General features: G+C 43.8%; 2 protein-coding genes across 2 annotated transcripts; both read left to right on the top strand.

The window, feature by feature from the left end:
* The first annotated feature begins 474 nt into the window (after positions 1-474).
* LOC123652997 lies at positions 475-5,132 on the top strand. Its single transcript, XM_045587036.1, has 8 exons — positions 475-862; positions 938-1,426; positions 1,544-1,621; positions 1,856-1,933; positions 2,051-3,432; positions 3,483-4,543; positions 4,598-5,026; positions 5,098-5,132. Exons 1-8 carry the CDS (start codon positions 548-550, stop codon positions 5,130-5,132), a joined length of 3,867 nt encoding a protein of 1,288 aa, XP_045442992.1. The 5' UTR covers positions 475-547.
* Positions 5,133-5,197: 65 nt separating this feature from the next.
* On the top strand, positions 5,198-6,810 carry LOC118727319. Its single transcript, XM_036453098.2, has 3 exons — positions 5,198-5,880; positions 5,947-6,105; positions 6,367-6,810. Exons 1-3 carry the CDS (start codon positions 5,198-5,200, stop codon positions 6,761-6,763), a joined length of 1,239 nt encoding a protein of 412 aa, XP_036308991.2. The 3' UTR covers positions 6,764-6,810.
* Positions 6,811-17,655: the final 10,845 nt, after the last annotated feature.

Raw genomic sequence — 17,655 nt, 5'->3', positions numbered from 1 at the left:
CGTAGTCATGGTCACCGGCACCAAAAGGAAGGAAGTGAAACGGAAGAAGAAGACGAGAATACATCAGGACAGAAATCAGGTTCTAAAAATCCAAGTTGGAGTGATGGGGAGAAGCATGGTCATAGACATAGGTCCCTTTCCAAAAGGCTGGGAAGGCAAGGTAGTTTATCTAGTTCGGAGAAACAAGAGGGATTTGAAAAAAGGCACCATAGGTCTAGCTCTGGTCACTCAGTGAGCCCCTCTAGGGAATCTGGGGAGGAATATGAATCTGAATCTGGATTTAAGAGTGGGGAAAGAAAAGGTCATGATGGTCTGTCACATGGATTAGAGGCTTTTGCATCTGGTTCTAAAGGTTCAGGAGATAGTGGGAGACAAAGCTATGCATGTGATTCCATCAACTCAAGTGGGTGTGGAGGAAGAAAAAATGTTTCCAGCTCCTGTCAGGCAGGCAGATATGGAGGGCAAGGTTGTATTCAGTCAGGTTGTCATTCACAAAATAGTGGAAGACAAGGTCGTAGATGTATCTCAAGAGGTCAGTCCTCTGGATATGGTCAATGTAAGCCTCGCTCCTGTAGCCAATCTTCTTGTCATAGAAGAAGACATGGATCCCCTGCATGTTGTCAACCACAGAACTGTTGCCAACCACAGTACTGTGGAAGACAACAGGGAAGAAGATCAAGGCAGTCCTCTTGTGGTAGTCAATATGGGTCTTCTAACTGTGGTCAACAGGGAAGAAGATCAAGGCAGTCCTCTTGTGGTAGTCAATATGGGTCCTCTACCTGTGGTCAACAGGGAAGAAGATCAAGGCAGTCCTCTTGTGGTAGTCAATATGGGTCTGGAGCAAGTCAGTCTTCTAATTGTGGTCAAAAAGGGTCTGGTAAACAGTCTATGAACTCTCATCAAAAAGGGTGTTCATCAAATGAATATTCAAAATGTAGTCAACACGGGTCTGGCTCAGGTCAGTCCTCAGGCTTTGGACAACATGGGTCTGGCTCAGGTCAGTCCTCAGGCTTTGGACAACACGGGTCTGGCTCAGGTCAGTCCTCAGGCTTTGGACAACATGGGTCTGGCTCAGGTCAGTCCTCAGGCTTTGGACAACACGGGTCTGGCTCAGGTCAGTCCTCAGGCTTTGGACAACATGGATCTGGCTCAGGTCAGTCCTCAGGCTCTGGAAAACATGGGTCTGGCTCAGGTCAGTCCTCAGGCTTTGGACAACATGGATCTGGCTCAGGTCAGTCCTCAGGCTCTGGAAAACATGGGTCTAGCACAGGTCAGTCCTCAGGCTTTGGACAACACGGGTCTGGCTCAGGTCAGTCCTCAGGCTTTGGACAACACGGGTCTGGCTCAGGTCAGTCCTCAGGCTTTGGACAACAAGGATCTGGCTCAGGTCAGTCCTCAGGCTTTGAACAATATGGGTCTGGCTCAGGTCAGTCCTCTAGTCATGGCCAAAAAGGATCTGGCTCAGGTCAGTCCTCAGGCTTTGGAAAACATGGCTCTAGCACAGGTCAGTCATCTGGTCTTGGGAAACATGGGTCTAGTTCAGGTCAGTCCTCAGGCTTTGGACAACACGGGTCTGGCTCAGGTCAGTCCTCAGGCTTTGGAAAACATGGATCTGGCTCAGGTCAGTCCTCAGGCTTTGGAAAACACGGGTCTGGCTCAGGTCAGTCCTCAGGCTTTGGAAAACATGGGTCTAGCACAGGTCAGTCCTCAGGCTCTGGACAACATGGATCTAGCACAGGTCAGTCCTCAGGCTTTGGAAAACATGGATCTGGCTCAGGTCAGTCCTCAGGCTTTGGAAAACACGGGTCTGGCTCAGGTCAGTCATCTGGTTTTGAACAATACGGGTCTAGCTCAGGTCAGTCCTCAGGCTTTGGACAACATGGATCTGGCTCAGGTCAGTCCTCAGGCTTTGGACAACATGGATCTGGCTCAGGTCAGTCCTCAGGCTTTGGAAAACATGGGTCTGGCACAGGTCAGTCATCTGGCTCTGGACAACATGGATCTAGCTCAGGTCAGTCCTCAGGCTTTGGAAAACATGGGTCCGGCTCAGGTCAGTCATCTGGTTTTGAACAATACGGGTCTGGCTCAGGTCAGTCCTCAGGCTTTGGAAAACATGGGTCTAGCACAGGTCAGTCCTCAGGCTCTGGACAACATGGATCTGGCACAGGTCAGTCCTCAGGCTTTGGAAAACATGGATCTGGCTCAGGTCAGTCCTCAGGCTTTGGAAAACATGGGTCTAGCACAGGTCAGTCATCTGGCTCTGGACAACATGGATCTAGCTCAGCTCAGTCCTCAGGCTTTGGAAAACACGGGTCTGGCTCAGGTCAGTCCTCAGGCTTTGGAAAACACGGGTCTAGCACAGGTCAGTCCTCAGGCTTTGGAAAACATGGGTCTAGCACAGGTCAGTCCTCAGGCTTTGGACAACAGGGGTCTAGCACAGGTCAGTCCTCAGGCTCTGGAAAACATGGGTCTAGCTCAGCTCAGTCCTCAGGCTTTGGAAAACACGGGTCTAGCTCAGGTCAGTCCTCAGGCTTTGGAAAACACGGGTCTGGCTCAGGTCAGTCATCTGGTTTTGAACAATACGGGTCTAGCTCAGGTCAGTCTTCAGGCTTTGGAAAACATGGATCTGGCTCAGGTCAGTCTTCTGGCTTGGACCAGCATGGGTCTAGAAGAGGTCAATCCAGTTCAGCACATCATGGTGGAAGCAGGGGAGCTAGTCACAAGGAGTCCAGTGGCAGTGAATGGCATTCCGGAAGCTCACAGGGACACCCAGGGTCCAGTCATGGCCAGGCTGGATCTCAACATGGAGAGTGGGGATCCTCTGGTACAGGGAGACAGGGAACTACTCATGGACAGTCAGGACACACCAGCATACATCATGGCCATTCAGCACAGTCAGGATCTCACAGTGGTGGAAGAAGGGGATCTAGTCACAGTGAGTCCAGTGACAGTGAATGGCATTCCGGAGGTTCACAGGGACACCCAGGGTCCAGTCATGGCCAGGCTGGATCTCAGCATGGAGAGTGGGGATCCTCTGGTACAGGGAGACAGGGAACTACTCATGGACAGTCAGGACACACCAGCATACATCATGGCCATTCAGCACAGTCAGGATCTCACAGTGGTGGAAGAAGGGGATCTAGTCACAGTGAGTCCAGTGGCAGTGAATGGCATTCCGGAGGTTCACAGGGACACCCAGGGTCCAGTCGTGGCCAGGCTGGATCTCAGCATGGAGAGTCGGGATCCTCTGGTACAGGGAGACAGGGAACTACTCATGGACAGTCAGGACACCCCGGCATACATCATGGCCATTCCTCACAGTCAGGATCTCACAGTGGTGGAATCAGGGGATCTAGTCACAGGGAGTCCAGTGGCAGTGAATGGCATTCCGGAGGCTCACAGGGACACCCAGGGTCCAGTCATGGCCAGGCTGGATCTCAGCATGGAGAGTGGGGATCCTCTGGTACAGGGAGACAGGGAACTACTCATGGACAGTCAGGACACCCCGGCATACATGGGCAGGCAGGTCATGGCCATTCCTCACAGTCAGGATCTCACAGTGGTGGAAGAAGGGGATCTAGTCACAGTGAGTCCAGTGGCAGTGAATGGCATTCCGGAGGCTCACAGGGACACCCAGGGTCCAGTCGTGGCCAGGCTGGATCTCAGCATGGAGAGTGGGGATCCTCTGGTACAGGGAGACAGGGAACTACTCATGGACAGTCAGGACACCCCGGCATACATGGGCAGGCAGGTCATGGCCATTCCTCACAGTCAGGATCTCACAGTGGTGGAATCAGGGGATCTAGTCACAGGGAGTCCAGTGGCAGTGAATTGCATTCCGGAGGCTCACAGGGACACCCAGGGTCTAGTCATGGCCAGGCTGGATCTCAGCATGGAGAGTGGGGATCCTCTGGTACAGGGAGACAGGGAACTACTCATGGACAGTCAGGACACCCCGGCATACATCATGGCCATTCCTCACAGTCAGGATCTCACAGTGGTGGAAGAAGGGAATCTAGTCACAGTGAGTCCAGTGGCAGTGAATGGCATTCCGGAGGCTCACAGGGACACCCTGGGTCTAGTCATGGCCAGGCTGGATCTCAGCATGGAGAGTGGGGATCCTCTGGTACAGGGAGACAAGGAACTACTCATGGACAGTCAGGACATCCCGGCATACATGGGCAGGCAGGTCATGGCCATTCCTCACAGTCAGGATCTCACAGTGGTGGAAGATGGGGATCTAGTCACAGTGAGTCCAGTGACAGTGAATGGCATTCCGGAGGCTCACAGGGACACCCAGGGTCCAGTCATGGCCAGGCTGGATCTCAGCATGGAGAGTGGGGATCCTCTGGTACAGGGAGACAGGGAACTACTCATGGACAGTCAGGACACCCCGGTATACATGGGCAGGCAGGTCATGGCCATTCCTCACAGTCAGGATCTCACAGTGGTGGAAGAAGGGGATCTAGTCACAGTGAGTCCAGTGGCAGTGAATGGCATTCCGGAGGCTCACAGGGACACCCAGGGTCCAGTCATGGCCAGGCTGGATCTCAGCATGGAGAGTGGGGATCCTCTGGTACAGGGAGACAAGGAACTACTCATGGACAGTCAGGACACCCCGGCATACATGGGCAGGCAGGTCATGGCCATTCCTCACAGTCAGGATCTCACAGTGGTGGAATTAGGGGATCTAGTCACAGTGAGTCCAGTGGCAGTGAATGGCATTCCGGAGGCTCACAGGGACACCCAGGGTCCAGTCATGGCCAGGCTGGATCTCAGCATGGAGAGTGGGGATCCTCTGGTACAGGGAGACAGGGAACTACTCATGGACAGTCAGGACACCCTGGCATACATGGGCAAGGAGGTCATGGCCATTCCTCACAGTCAGGATCTCACAGTGGTGGAATCAGGGGATCTAGTCACAGGGAGTCCAGTGGCAGTGAATTGCATTCTGGAGGCTCACAGGGACACCCAGGGTCCAGTCGTGGCCAGGCTGGATCTCAGCATGGAGAGTCGGGATCCTCTGGTACAGGGAGACAGGGAACTACTCATGGACAGTCAGGACACCCCGGCATACATCATGGCCATTCCTCACAGTCAGGATCTCACAGTGGTGGAATCAGGGGATCTAGTCACAGGGAGTCCAGTGGCAGTGAATGGCATTCCGGAGGCTCACAGGGACACCCAGGGTCCAGTCATGGCCAGGCTGGATCTCAGCATGGAGAGTGGGGATCCTCTGGTACAGGGAGACAGGGAACTACTCATGGACAGTCAGGACACCCCGGCATACATGGGCAGGCAGGTCATGGCCATTCCTCACAGTCAGGATCTCACAGTGGTGGAATCAGGGGATCTAGTCACAGGGAGTCCAGTGGCAGTGAATGGCATTCCGGAGGCTCACAGGGACACCCAGGGTCCAGTCGTGGCCAGGCTGGATCTCAGCATGGAGAGTGGGGATCCTCTGGTACAGGGAGACAGGGAACTACTCATGGACAGTCAGGACACCCCGGCATACATGGGCAGGCAGGTCATGGCCATTCCTCACAGTCAGGATCTCACAGTGGTGGAATCAGGGGATCTAGTCACAGGGAGTCCAGTGGCAGTGAATGGCATTCCGGAGGCTCACAGGGACACCCAGGGTCCAGTCGTGGCCAGGCTGGATCTCAGCATGGAGAGTGGGGATCCTCTGGTACAGGGAGACAGGGAACTACTCATGGACAGTCAGGACACCCCGGCATACATGGGCAGGCAGGTCATGGCCATTCCTCACAGTCAGGATCTCACAGTGGTGGAATCAGGGGATCTAGTCACAGGGAGTCCAGTGGCAGTGAATGGCATTCCGGAGGCTCACAGGGACACCCAGGGTCCAGTCATGGCCAGGCTGGATCTCAGCATGGAGAGTGGGGATCCTCTGGTACAGGGAGACAGGGAACTACTCATGGACAGTCAGGACACCCCGGCATACATGGGCAGGCAGGTCATGGCCATTCCTCACAGTCAGGATCTCACAGTGGTGGAAGAAGGGGATCTAGTCACAGTGAGTCCAGTGGCAGTGAATGGCATTCCGGAGGCTCACAGGGACACCCAGGGTCCAGTCATGGCCAGGCTGGATCTCAGCATGGAGAGTGGGGATCCTCTGGTACAGGGAGACAGGGAACTACTCATGGACAGTCAGGACACCCCGGCATACATCATGGCCATTCCTCACAGTCAGGATCTCACAGTGGTGGAAGAAGGGGATCTAGTCACAGTGAGTCCAGTGGCAGTGAATGGCATTCCGGAGGCTCACAGGGACACCCTGGGTCTAGTCATGGCCAGGCTGGATCTCAGCATGGAGAGTGGGGATCCTCTGGTACAGGGAGACAGGGAACTACTCATGGACAGTCAGGAAAGGCAGGTGGAAGACAAAGTCATGGATCAAGTCAAAGATGGAAACACGGTAGCTATGGAAATGCAGGATATGACTATGGGCAATCTGGGTACGGACCTTCAGGGGGTAGTCGAAAAAGCAGTCACAATTCAGGCCCTGTTTGGCCAAGGAACAGAACTGAAAATAAGCAAGTGTCAGTTCACAGCCAGTCAGAATCTAGTTCAATTTTTAGGCAGGGTTCCCATAATAATAGTAAAGTGCGTTCAGAAGATTGGGAGAAACCAATTAATAAACAATCAGGATCTAGACATAGACAGTCAGACTTCAATACAATTGATATACATGGATCCAGTCAACAGCATTTCGGAGATACATCTTCTCAAGATCAGGTAGAATCCAGCATAACTTTTGCAAGACAGGGATCAAGTCATGGACAATCCGGAGATGTCCAGGATCAATCTGGATTCAACACCAATGAAAGGCAAATATATAGCCATGGCCACTCAAGCGATAGCTTTGGACAGGCAAGTGACAGCAGAAGCAGAAGGGAAAGATCCATTTCCAGTCACTCTCTTCAGAACCAAGATCACACAGGAACTGAGGAGTATAGATATAGGTATTCATCAAGCAGTACAACTGGGTGGAGCGGGGATAGGCAAAAGCAAGAGTCAGGATCAAGGATGTTAGGGAGCATCAGAAGACAAAGTCAGCATATGGATAATAAGAAGGCAAGAGACTCTGAAACTAGGGGTTACCATAGAAGGGGAAGAACAGACTTAGGTCCTTCTCATTTAGATATTAACACCCCATTCTATCAATATATCCGAGAGCAAAAGTATTATTACTCTGAATAATAATTTGAAGATAATAGAAAACTAACTTAAAACAAGAACTAACTCAAAGAAGAAATTCCATACACATGTAATTAAGATATTTAATGTGATCCCTCTTTTGGTAGTGGGGGTATATATATTTTAACTGTGCTACTCTTTTGTTTGGTGCAAGGTGTTTTTTGTAAGGCTCCTTAACCTTTGAGCTCTTTGACTAAAAAACAGTGAATGGAAGAACCAAATGGCATTTGGGACTATATTTAATACTCTATGACAAAAGCAATTTGGGTGCTTTGGGATAAAATGGGCAATTTTTTTCCTGAAATTCAAATTTTAGATTTTCCAGTTTTGTTTCAATTATTTATTGACAAACCTATGCAGAGAGCTAATTGGTTCAGGAGCCAATTTTTCTCTAATAGCATTATAACATATTCCATGTACTGAGCAAAGAATGTTATGGTATTGAAGATTCAGAAGAATTGCTTCTTTTGTGCTACCACTGGAATTCTGTGCTACTACTTTTGAATTTATTGTCATTACTTCCTGGATATAGGATCCAGAAAATTGTACTGCAAAGAATTGACAATAAACTTTTCATCAAGGTATAGTTTTGCTTCTCTTTCATCCTCACAAACACAAAGATCCCTGTCATGAAGTCAGATGTACATTTCCTTCTACCTCTGAACACCTAGATGGCAGTAAAGCATCAGATACCAACAATAAAGGATTCAATGAAGGCAAATCTCAATAAACTTAATTATATCTGACCTTTTCCTCAATGTAATTACTGTCCAAAGCATTTACAGGAAGAAATGCTTTATACTTATGGGTTGACCTCAGATGCTTTGTTAATAATGATCATTACAAAAATCATTAAACATAATCCTCAGAGCTGTACCCTGAGACAATCCAAGCCCTGGAAATGAGTCATGCACCACAAACTCTGTCAAAGATATTAATTGAAATATCAATGGAGGTTTATGGCAGTGAAGGCTAATGGTGTCCTGAATTTTCCAGTTGAAGAAAAATGATTAAAAATATAGTCTTTGTCCTGGCTAATGTGGCTCAGTTGGTTAGGCATCATCATGTGCACCCAAAGGTTGCAGGTTCAATTCTCAGTGGGGACACATGCCAACTTTCAGTGGCCAAATTAGGAGAAACAAAGATAAAATTCTTCTTTCTTCAAACTTTCTAGATAAAAATGACCTTTGAATGTGGGAAATTGAAGGCCAGTATGTACTAGACACCTGGCATGCATCGGTTGCTTATGGAAGTGCAAATATTCCAAGAGTTTTTAATAACCAGAAAAGATCTAAAATAATACAACATGCTCCCCCAATTGGCGTGGTTCAGTGGTTGAGCTGTCAACCTATAAACCAGAAGGTCATGGATCAATTCCCAGCTTCTATCTCTCTCTCTCCTTTTCCCTTCTTCTCTGAAATCAATAAAAATGTTTTTAAAACAATAATAATAATACATGCTGAGTGAAACCTGTGTTGACCACTCTAATGTAATCAATGGTGAGTATACATGTAAGCTTAGGGGCAATGGACAAGTAAAAAAACAGTAAAAGAAGATTCAGGCAAAATTAGATTTGATTGAAAATAAACCAAGTCAGCAGGGGGCATCTTCCTCTCTAATAATAAACTCTGGCACTATTGAAGGGCCATTCACACAGACTCTGAAATCTTTTTTTTTTTTTAATTAAGTTTACTGGGGTGATGTTGATTAATAGGATCATATAGGTTTCAGGTATGGATTTCTACATTATAAGATATATTGCACTGTATGCCTACCACCCAAAGTCAAATATTCTTCTATCATCATATATTAGGCCCTCTTTAACCCCCAGTTCTCTACCCCCTTCCCTCAGTGTTGGAGAGGTTGTGGATGAAAGGGAACCCTCATTCACTGCTGGTGGGAATGTAGACTTGTACAGCCACTATGAAAAACAATCTGATGATTCCTCAAAAAGCTAAGAACAGATCTACCATTTGACCCAGCAATCTCTCTTCTGAATATATACAGGATACACTTGAAAACGTGTATTCACAAAGATATATGTACCCCTATGCTCATTGCAGCATTATTCAAGGTGGCCAAGACATGGAAACAGCCAAGGTGTCCTTCGATAGAGGATTGGATAAAGAAGATGTGGTACAGCTCAGCAGCATGGCTCAGTGGTTGATGTCAACCTATGAATCAGGAGGTCATAGTTCAATTCTTGGTCAGGGCACATGCCTGGGTGGTGGGCATCAGGAAGCAGCTATCAGTAATTCTCTCTCATCATTGATGTTTCTATCGCTCTCTCCCTCTCCCTTCCTCTCTGAAATCGATAAAAATATTTTTAAAATATTTTTTTCTAAAAAACAAAAGATATGGTACGTATACACAGCAGAATGCTACTCAACCATAAGAAAAGATTTTTAAAAACCTGCCATTTTCAACAACATGGATGGACCTTGAGAATATTATGCTCAGTCAAATAAGTCAGGGGGGGGAGCTAAGAACTATATGATTTTATTCATATGTAGGATATAAAACTGAAACTTGTGCACACAAATAGGAGTCTGAAACCTATTTTAAGCAACATCTTATCTAATCTTTGGAAAGCCTAGTAAGTGAAAGTGACCAAAAGCTCTGCTTACAAGTACACAGAAGTTTACCAGTGGAAGTTTACAAGTTTTCCCTTAGTATTATGAAGCTACCTAGCACAAGTATGGAATTTGCAAGAGAAACATGTCCACTTCCTAAAGATTATTTAAATATATTAATTTGCTCTTATATTGCTGGATCATCTGGATTCTGTCATCATGATATACACTGACAAAAATTTCTTCACGATATACCCTGACAAAAATATTGTGTCCTCCTACTGCCTATAAATGAAATACAACAATTAGGAAAAGGACAAAATGGAGAATCACTCTCTGATTGCCAATCACTTAGATGTGTTTCTGGCTTTGTCTAGTTTCTCTAAAATTAAGGCTCTAAGGGTTGACTGGTTATCAGTCCTCATTAGAATATATACATGAAAGGTAGAAGTAGTTTCCCACGGGGAGGTTATTAGAGAAGAGGAAATACAGAGAATATACAAATGGGATGATCTGCTTGGGCAAAACAAAACAAGATCTCTCAGATACCAATGTAGGCAAATAAACCTCAGCTTAAAGTCATTATTACTTCTAGATTCCTCTAGGGCTGGAAATCAAAAAAAACAGTTTCAGTCCTACTTCTTTTACTTCATATAAAATATTAAATATTTGTGTTATTTATTCCACAGTGGATTAAAGGAAGAAAACTAAAATGTATTGAATGCTTACTTACTGTGTTTTCAGACAATTTCCTTACAACAACCTTGCAAAATCAGGGATTAGGAGAGTTTTAAAAACTTCCTGAAATACACATAGTTGGTAACCAGCAAAGTGGCAAATTCAAGTCAGACCCTGATAACTCAAAGCCCAGGTGTCTTCTATCCCACCAGGCTACCTAACACAGAACTCTAGCACCTAGAGAACATACATCAAATGTTGGTTTCCCTTACTTTCTTTCCTCTAAAAATCAAAATCAGTTCATGTATCTTCTTTTAGATAGATCGGTGGAAAGGAAGGAAGGAAGGAAGGAAGGAAGGAAGGAAGGAAGGAAGGAAGGAAGGAAGGAAGGAAGGAAGGAAGGAGAGAGAGAGAGAGAGAGAGAGAGAGAGAGAGAGAGAGAGAGAGAGAGAGAGAGAGAGAGAGAGAGAGAGATCTAAATTTTTTAATGTTAACTTTAAATGTTTTTAATTTAAATGCTTAATGTTAAAAAAAAAAAAAAAAAAAAACTTCTCCATATCTCACTCAGCAGTATCTTTCCTTCCCTTTTGACAAGAGGGGCTTTAAAAGACAATAATTCAACCCTTCTTCTTTCTCAAATTCTCAAGCTGAATATTGTTTACCAGCTCTAAAGTTATTGAATTGCTCAGCTGGTTGGGTGTCTTAAAAACCAATCAACCAGGCTGAGACCGGTTTGGCTCAATGGATAGAGCGTCGGATTGGGGACTGAAGGGTCCCGGGTTCGATACCAGTCAAGGGTATGTACCTTGGTTGCGGGCATATCCCCAGTAGGGGGTGTGCAAGAGGCAGCTGATCGATGACTCTCTCTCATCGATGTTTCTAACTCTCTATCTCTCTCCCTTCCTCTCTGTACAAAATCAATAAAATATATTAAAAAAAACAAAAACAAAAAACAATCAACCAATAAAGAAACAAAATAACATCTCACTCCAACTAATTTATTCCAAATAGCATTAAAAAATGCATTAAGTCAGCAACTGTTAATTGGTGCAATTTCAGGGCTGGACAAGAGTTATGTTGCTCCCAAAGCACACACATATACTTTAGACTTGAATATTTGGGGGTGGGGAAGGGGGGGAGTAGGGGAAGACCTGATAGTCTTTATTTTCCAGGAACATTACTATCTAGTTCCTACTGCTCTTTTCTTCCAAGTCCTTGCCTCACTCTTCCTACTGCCTTTCCTGGTACGTTTTGTCAGGCTCAGCTGCCAACCCTGTAAGAATAGATGGTTGCACTCCACCTATGTGTGACAAAATACATTTTCATAGCTGTCCTTCATCAAGCAATCTGACAAAGTGGGCTATACTGATCAATCAGTCTCTGATAGTTTGATGACAGAATCCAGTTGATCCAGATAATGAGGGTGTTGTCAATAGAACATCAGCACCACTCATTCACTCGTTCATCATTAGAGAGAAGTTTTAATAACTAAGATGACAGACCCTGTACTTAGCACTGAAGTTACAAAGATGAGAAAGGTACCATCCTTGTCAAAAAATAAAAAGGAAAGAGAGAGTAAGTCTCATACCGCACACACACACACACGCACACACACCACACACCACCACCACCACCACCACCACCACACCAAAGGGACAAAGGAAAGTAGAAGATTTTGGATATGTCTATTATCTTGATTGTTTGTTGATATTACAGGTGTTTACACATGTCCAAATTCATCAAATTACAGTATAAACATTAAATATGCACCATTCTTAGTATATCAATTATACCTCAATAAAGCTGTTTTTAAAAACTAAAGAACAGATTATCCAGCTCAAGCTATTACAAACATATAGAACTCTTTCCACTAACCTGAGAATATGCATTCTTCGAGGATACATTATGCAGTCAGAAAAATAGATCATTCGGGCTACCAAGGAATAAATTTTGGAACATCAATATCATATAGCCTACAGTCTCTGATCATAATACATTAAATAATTAATAGTAAATAGCTTTTAAAAACTTGGTTCTGACATTCACCTTATGAACCTATCAGTTCCCAGACATTAGACTATGCAACCCTTCTGGCCACACAATGAAGCCAGGTGCGCTCCTTTGGGGCCTCCCCTTATTATACTGGGGTGTGGTGTAATCAAAGTCTAAAGCTAGGCTACACCAATAATCAAGGAGATTATCAATCAGACATCTGCCTAATCTACAGGGTGTAGGTGATGAATTATGATGGACAAATAACCAGGAGGCTTGCAGAAGGAGACTAAAGTCAAAGTTGATAAAAAGTGGGTGCAGAACAGATAGAGGGGTCCTGAGGTTCTGGAAGTTCAGCAAGATTTCCATCAGGCAAAACAAATACTGGCCTTCAGCAGGAGGAATTTAAGGATGGAAGTTCCCGAAAGCTCAGGAATCAGGATCAGGTCACCTGTTCTGCTACTCTAGTTTTGATTCCTCTCAGTTGGGATAGCAAGGTCTCTACCTGGCTTCTTGTGTCTCGGTGTCTCATGTTAGGATCTGTTCTTGGTTTTTCAGCTTTTCCTACTTCCCAACTTAAAAATTCTGGCCTAAAAGATGACCCTAGGGTCCTGATCCCCACTAACTGATATTGTTGATTCCAACTCCCTATCACCTGCCCATCTAAACTCCTTTCCTAGCTTCTCCATCATTTCCCCCCAATAATTTTCTTCTATCTACCTGTCATACCATACTTTATTGAGCTTGCCCCTCTCAAAGTTGCCTATCAAGTCTCTAAACCAAGCATGTCAAACTCAGAGGCTAACACGGGCCAAATAAACGGGGCATGAGGCGCCTGCAGACCGCAAGTTCAACATGCTTGTTCTAAACTATTGCCTCTTGTTCTTCACCCTCCCTCAGCCCCCACATCAATGTATCTGTGAGCTCTACTTTTGAAATGTCTGCTCCCTTCTCCAAAAGCAACACTTTTGTTTGAAACTTTCTCTTCTTTTTTCAAACTGCCAGCATCCTTGAATGTATCAAAACTCAATTCACCATCCATATTTTTAGCAAAATTATTTTAAATAAAAATAATCTGATCCTGTCGCTTTTCTACTTAAAAAACTCTTCAGCTGTTAACTAGTATAAATAAGATAATATTCACTTACCATGGCTTTCAAGTCCTTTCCAAAAGTCCTTTCAAATCCATCTCCTCTTCTTTCCCACACAATCCAATCAATGCATTCTTTAGTCCTCAGACCCTTGTAATTGGTCTAAATATAGGGGTGTCGAACTCAATCAGAGAAGGGGCCAAAATCTAAAATCCAGCCTAAATCGCGGGCCGAATGGTTTACTGAACAGTCATAAACTGTCATTGTGATGGAAACGCAGCGGAGTGCAGTGATGACAGCGCTGTGCGGGCCACATTGCAAGGCCTGGCGGGACGGATTTGGCCCGCGGGCCTTGTGTTTGACACATGTGAAAAGAATGAATTAAAATAAAGGAGTGAAACTTCATAAAACTAAACAGTTCTGTACAGCAAAGAAGCAATCAAGAAATTAAAAAAGAAACCTTCAAAATAAGAGAAAATATTTACAAGCCATATATCTGATTAGGGATTAATATCAAAAATACATAGAGAACTTATATAAGTCAATAACATAAAAGCAAATAACCCAATTTTAAAAATAGGCAAAGGATCTAAATAGACATTTTTGGGAAATTGTATAAAGGTTCCTCAAATAATTAAAAATTGAATTGCTATTCAATCCAGCAATCCCATGCCTGGGTATTTATATCCAAGAAAATGAAATTAATTATCTCAAAGAGATATCTTTGTCCCTATGTTTATTAAAACATTATTCACAATAGGTAAGATATAGATCAACCAAAATGCCCTTCAATGGATGAATGGATATAGAAATTGTAGGATATATTTATAACCTGGAAAGTTATTCAACCTTAAAAAAAAATCCTGCCTTTTGTGACAACATAGATGAGCCTGGAATTCCAAATGAATTAAGTCAGACAGAAAAAGACAAATACTGTATGATATCACTTATATGTGAGATCTAAAATAAAAAATTTTTAAAAGCCAATTTCATAGAAACAAAGAATAGAAATGTGGTTTGCAGGAGCTGGGGAGTAGAGGAAGAGAAAAATTTAGGTCAAAGAGTGCAAGTTTTCAGTTATAGGCAAAATAAGTTCTGAGGACCTAATATTAATCATGGTGACTATAGTCAATAGTATTATATTGTATACTTACAAGTTCCTAAAATACAAAAACAAAAAGTTCCTGGCAGTATAATTGAAGCATTCCCACAACCCACAAAAAAAGCGTTAAGTATATGAAGTGATTAATTATCTCAATGTTGGTAATCTTTCCACGATGTGTATCAAATCAGAACATTGTGTACTTTAAATGTATATAATTATATTTGTCAATTAGTCTTCAATACAGCTGAGGGAAAATGTTAAAAATAGAAGAGAATGAGTTGCTTCCTCATCTGTTCTCGCATAATAATTTATAAATGCCTTTATTATAACACACATCACATTGTTTACATGTCTGCTTTCTTCATTAGATTATGAACTCTTTGAGGACAGGACACATATCTTCTTCATTGATAGTCCTCTGACAAGCATGGTGACTGGTGAGAAGTTAGCTGAAAACAAATGCTTGTTGAATGAATAACTGATTCATTCATCTCTTAATACTCTGGCCTATCTCTTAATCAGAACTTCCCTAAGATACCTGCAGAAAATGTCCCTTCAGAATACATCCTAAACTACATATATATATATATATATATATATATATATATATATATATATATATATATATTTAAAAGCTTGAGATGCAAAGTATCCCCTCGGGAGTTTGACCTACCGGGAGTTCCATCACTCGCTATGACATGCACTTACCACCAGGGGGTGGCGTGGAATGAAAGGAATGAAAGGAATGAAAGGTCCCCAGCAGCCACTAGGGACCCTACCTGTGCACAAATGTTGTACACTAGGCCTCTAGTTATGTCTATAATGTCCCTAAACACAAGGGAGCAGGTAAGAAAGAGGAGTGGAAGTTTATTCCAAGTTCCAAACTCTCCTGATCTTCCACATTCTCCTGTAGTCACTGGCCTATTCCAGAAGCTGGCTGAACAATGACAATGGTAAAATCTGGTCAGAATGACTATAATGACCTTGCCCTAGCTTGTTCTTGTATTCTTTCTTCTCCCTCTCCCAACCCCCCGCCCCCAATTTCTTAATGCTGTACCACTTGTCACCAAACTTAGTGTTCCTATGGGACATAGAATGGTAACTGGTCCTTCTTTTACTACTGATATTAGTCTTGCTAATATGGCCACTCTAAAAATTTCACAATCTCCCTGTTGATAACCATTCAAAAGTAAGTCATGAAGGTTTTTTCCTTAACTATATGAGGTGATCTGTTGTTTTTCCATTATTCCATCTATTATTTTTTTCCCCATTTATTGCTTTTGTTCCTAATTATTAGAAAGAAAGAAAAAAAAGCTTTCCTATAACACAGTTACTGCATAGATGTAACTCCCTTCAAACCTACAATGCTTCTGGCCATCTCTGCAATTGTGTCGAAGGAATTCAACAAACCACCATAATTTTTAGAAAAAAATAATAGCTTATTGATATAAGTACTTCCTTGAGAATATCTTCACTATTCCAAAGATTTAACTTTCATTGTCATTTTCTCTGTTCTGTCCGTATCACACAAATTCTCATTGTGTGCATATATGTCTGTGTGTGTCTCTCTTCTGCTTCTGCAGAAGCTGAAATGACATGTTTCAGAGGTGGGGGGGGAAAGAGGGAGAGAGGGAGAGAAGAGGAGAGGGAGAGAGGGAGAGAGGGAAAGAGGGAGAGAGGGAGGGAGAGAGGGAGGGAGGGAGGGAGGGAGGGAGAGAGAGAGAGAGAGAGAGAGAGAGAGAGAGAGAGAGAGAGAGAGAGAGAGAGAAGGCTGAAGAAAACAGAATCTGAGGTCACTATAGGCAACTTGAAAATTTTTATTGGGATCAACATTACTTTCCTTCACTTTTGTCCAGTCAAATACAAGCTCCTAATAAACGTGTTCTTGCCAGATGCTACTCCACAATTGTATGATTAAATAGGAACATCAGCTACCACTATGCCAAGGAATCCATGAGAATATTCAACCTGGAAAAAACCTCAACCCCAAATGAGCACCTCCCAGGAGATGACGACAACTCTTTTAGGAAATCTTTTAACCACAAAGTCCAACTCCCCTTCACTCCTACAGCCTCAGTCACACATCCCAAAGGGCTGATCCCTTAAACTAGGACAACCTGACCCACATCAGCAGCCCAGAGGCATTATGGCAACATCTCGCCTTTCCAACAATTGAAGCAACTGAAGAAAATGCTGAGGGACAAACAATTGAATGACTGTAATTGAAATCCTATAATTGGTGATTTGTCAATAACTACTGACTTTGTCAAGTTTTCTTCATTCCTAAGCCAATACTGATAGCCACAATGTGTAAGTGCAAACACCAAAACACTTCTGAAACCATTTCATTGTCTCAGAACAATGAGATGAAGAATAGATTCTCTCTGAGGATAGAGAAGATGCATCTCCCAGTTCACCCTTCAATGAACACTAATTTTAAAGGCTTAAAGAAAAAAGTACTTTGGGATGTTGAATGGAAAAAGCTAAAATGCCAGAGGGATCAGCTCTATTGGCAAGAAGTAGGGCATTGAAACCCAAAGGCTGTCCTGTTCATACTATTATATGAAGAAGAATTAATAGTTCTGTTTCCTTACAGTTACTAACCTGCACTGGTCAAAGAGCCACCTGAGCTGAGCTGAATCAAGTCAGACAAGATTATTTACTTGTGTGTTGGTGAATACACAATATACAGATGATGTATTATAGAACTGTACACCTGAAACCTATATAATTTCATTAATCAATGTCACCTCAATAAATTCAATTAAAAAATAGATTTACTTCGATTTTAGGATTACAGCTCTCAGGTTGAAACAGGGATTTTTCAGACTTCAACCCAATATTCCTCTATATAACTCCCCTCCAAAATATCCCTATCTCATCTCCAAGTAACTGATATAACCTTGGTGTGATGCAGAGAGGATTGGAATGAAAAGTCCTGGGTTGGAGGCCTGGGTCCCGATTCTTAGATTTATCAGTCATTCAGCACTAGACC

This window comes from Pipistrellus kuhlii, unplaced genomic scaffold (assembly GCF_014108245.1).
Source record: "Pipistrellus kuhlii isolate mPipKuh1 unplaced genomic scaffold, mPipKuh1.p scaffold_m20_p_24, whole genome shotgun sequence".
Taxonomy (NCBI): domain Eukaryota; kingdom Metazoa; phylum Chordata; class Mammalia; order Chiroptera; family Vespertilionidae; genus Pipistrellus; species Pipistrellus kuhlii.
Note: the sequence above shows the minus strand (reverse complement) of the source record. Positions and strands in the feature narration are given on the sequence as shown.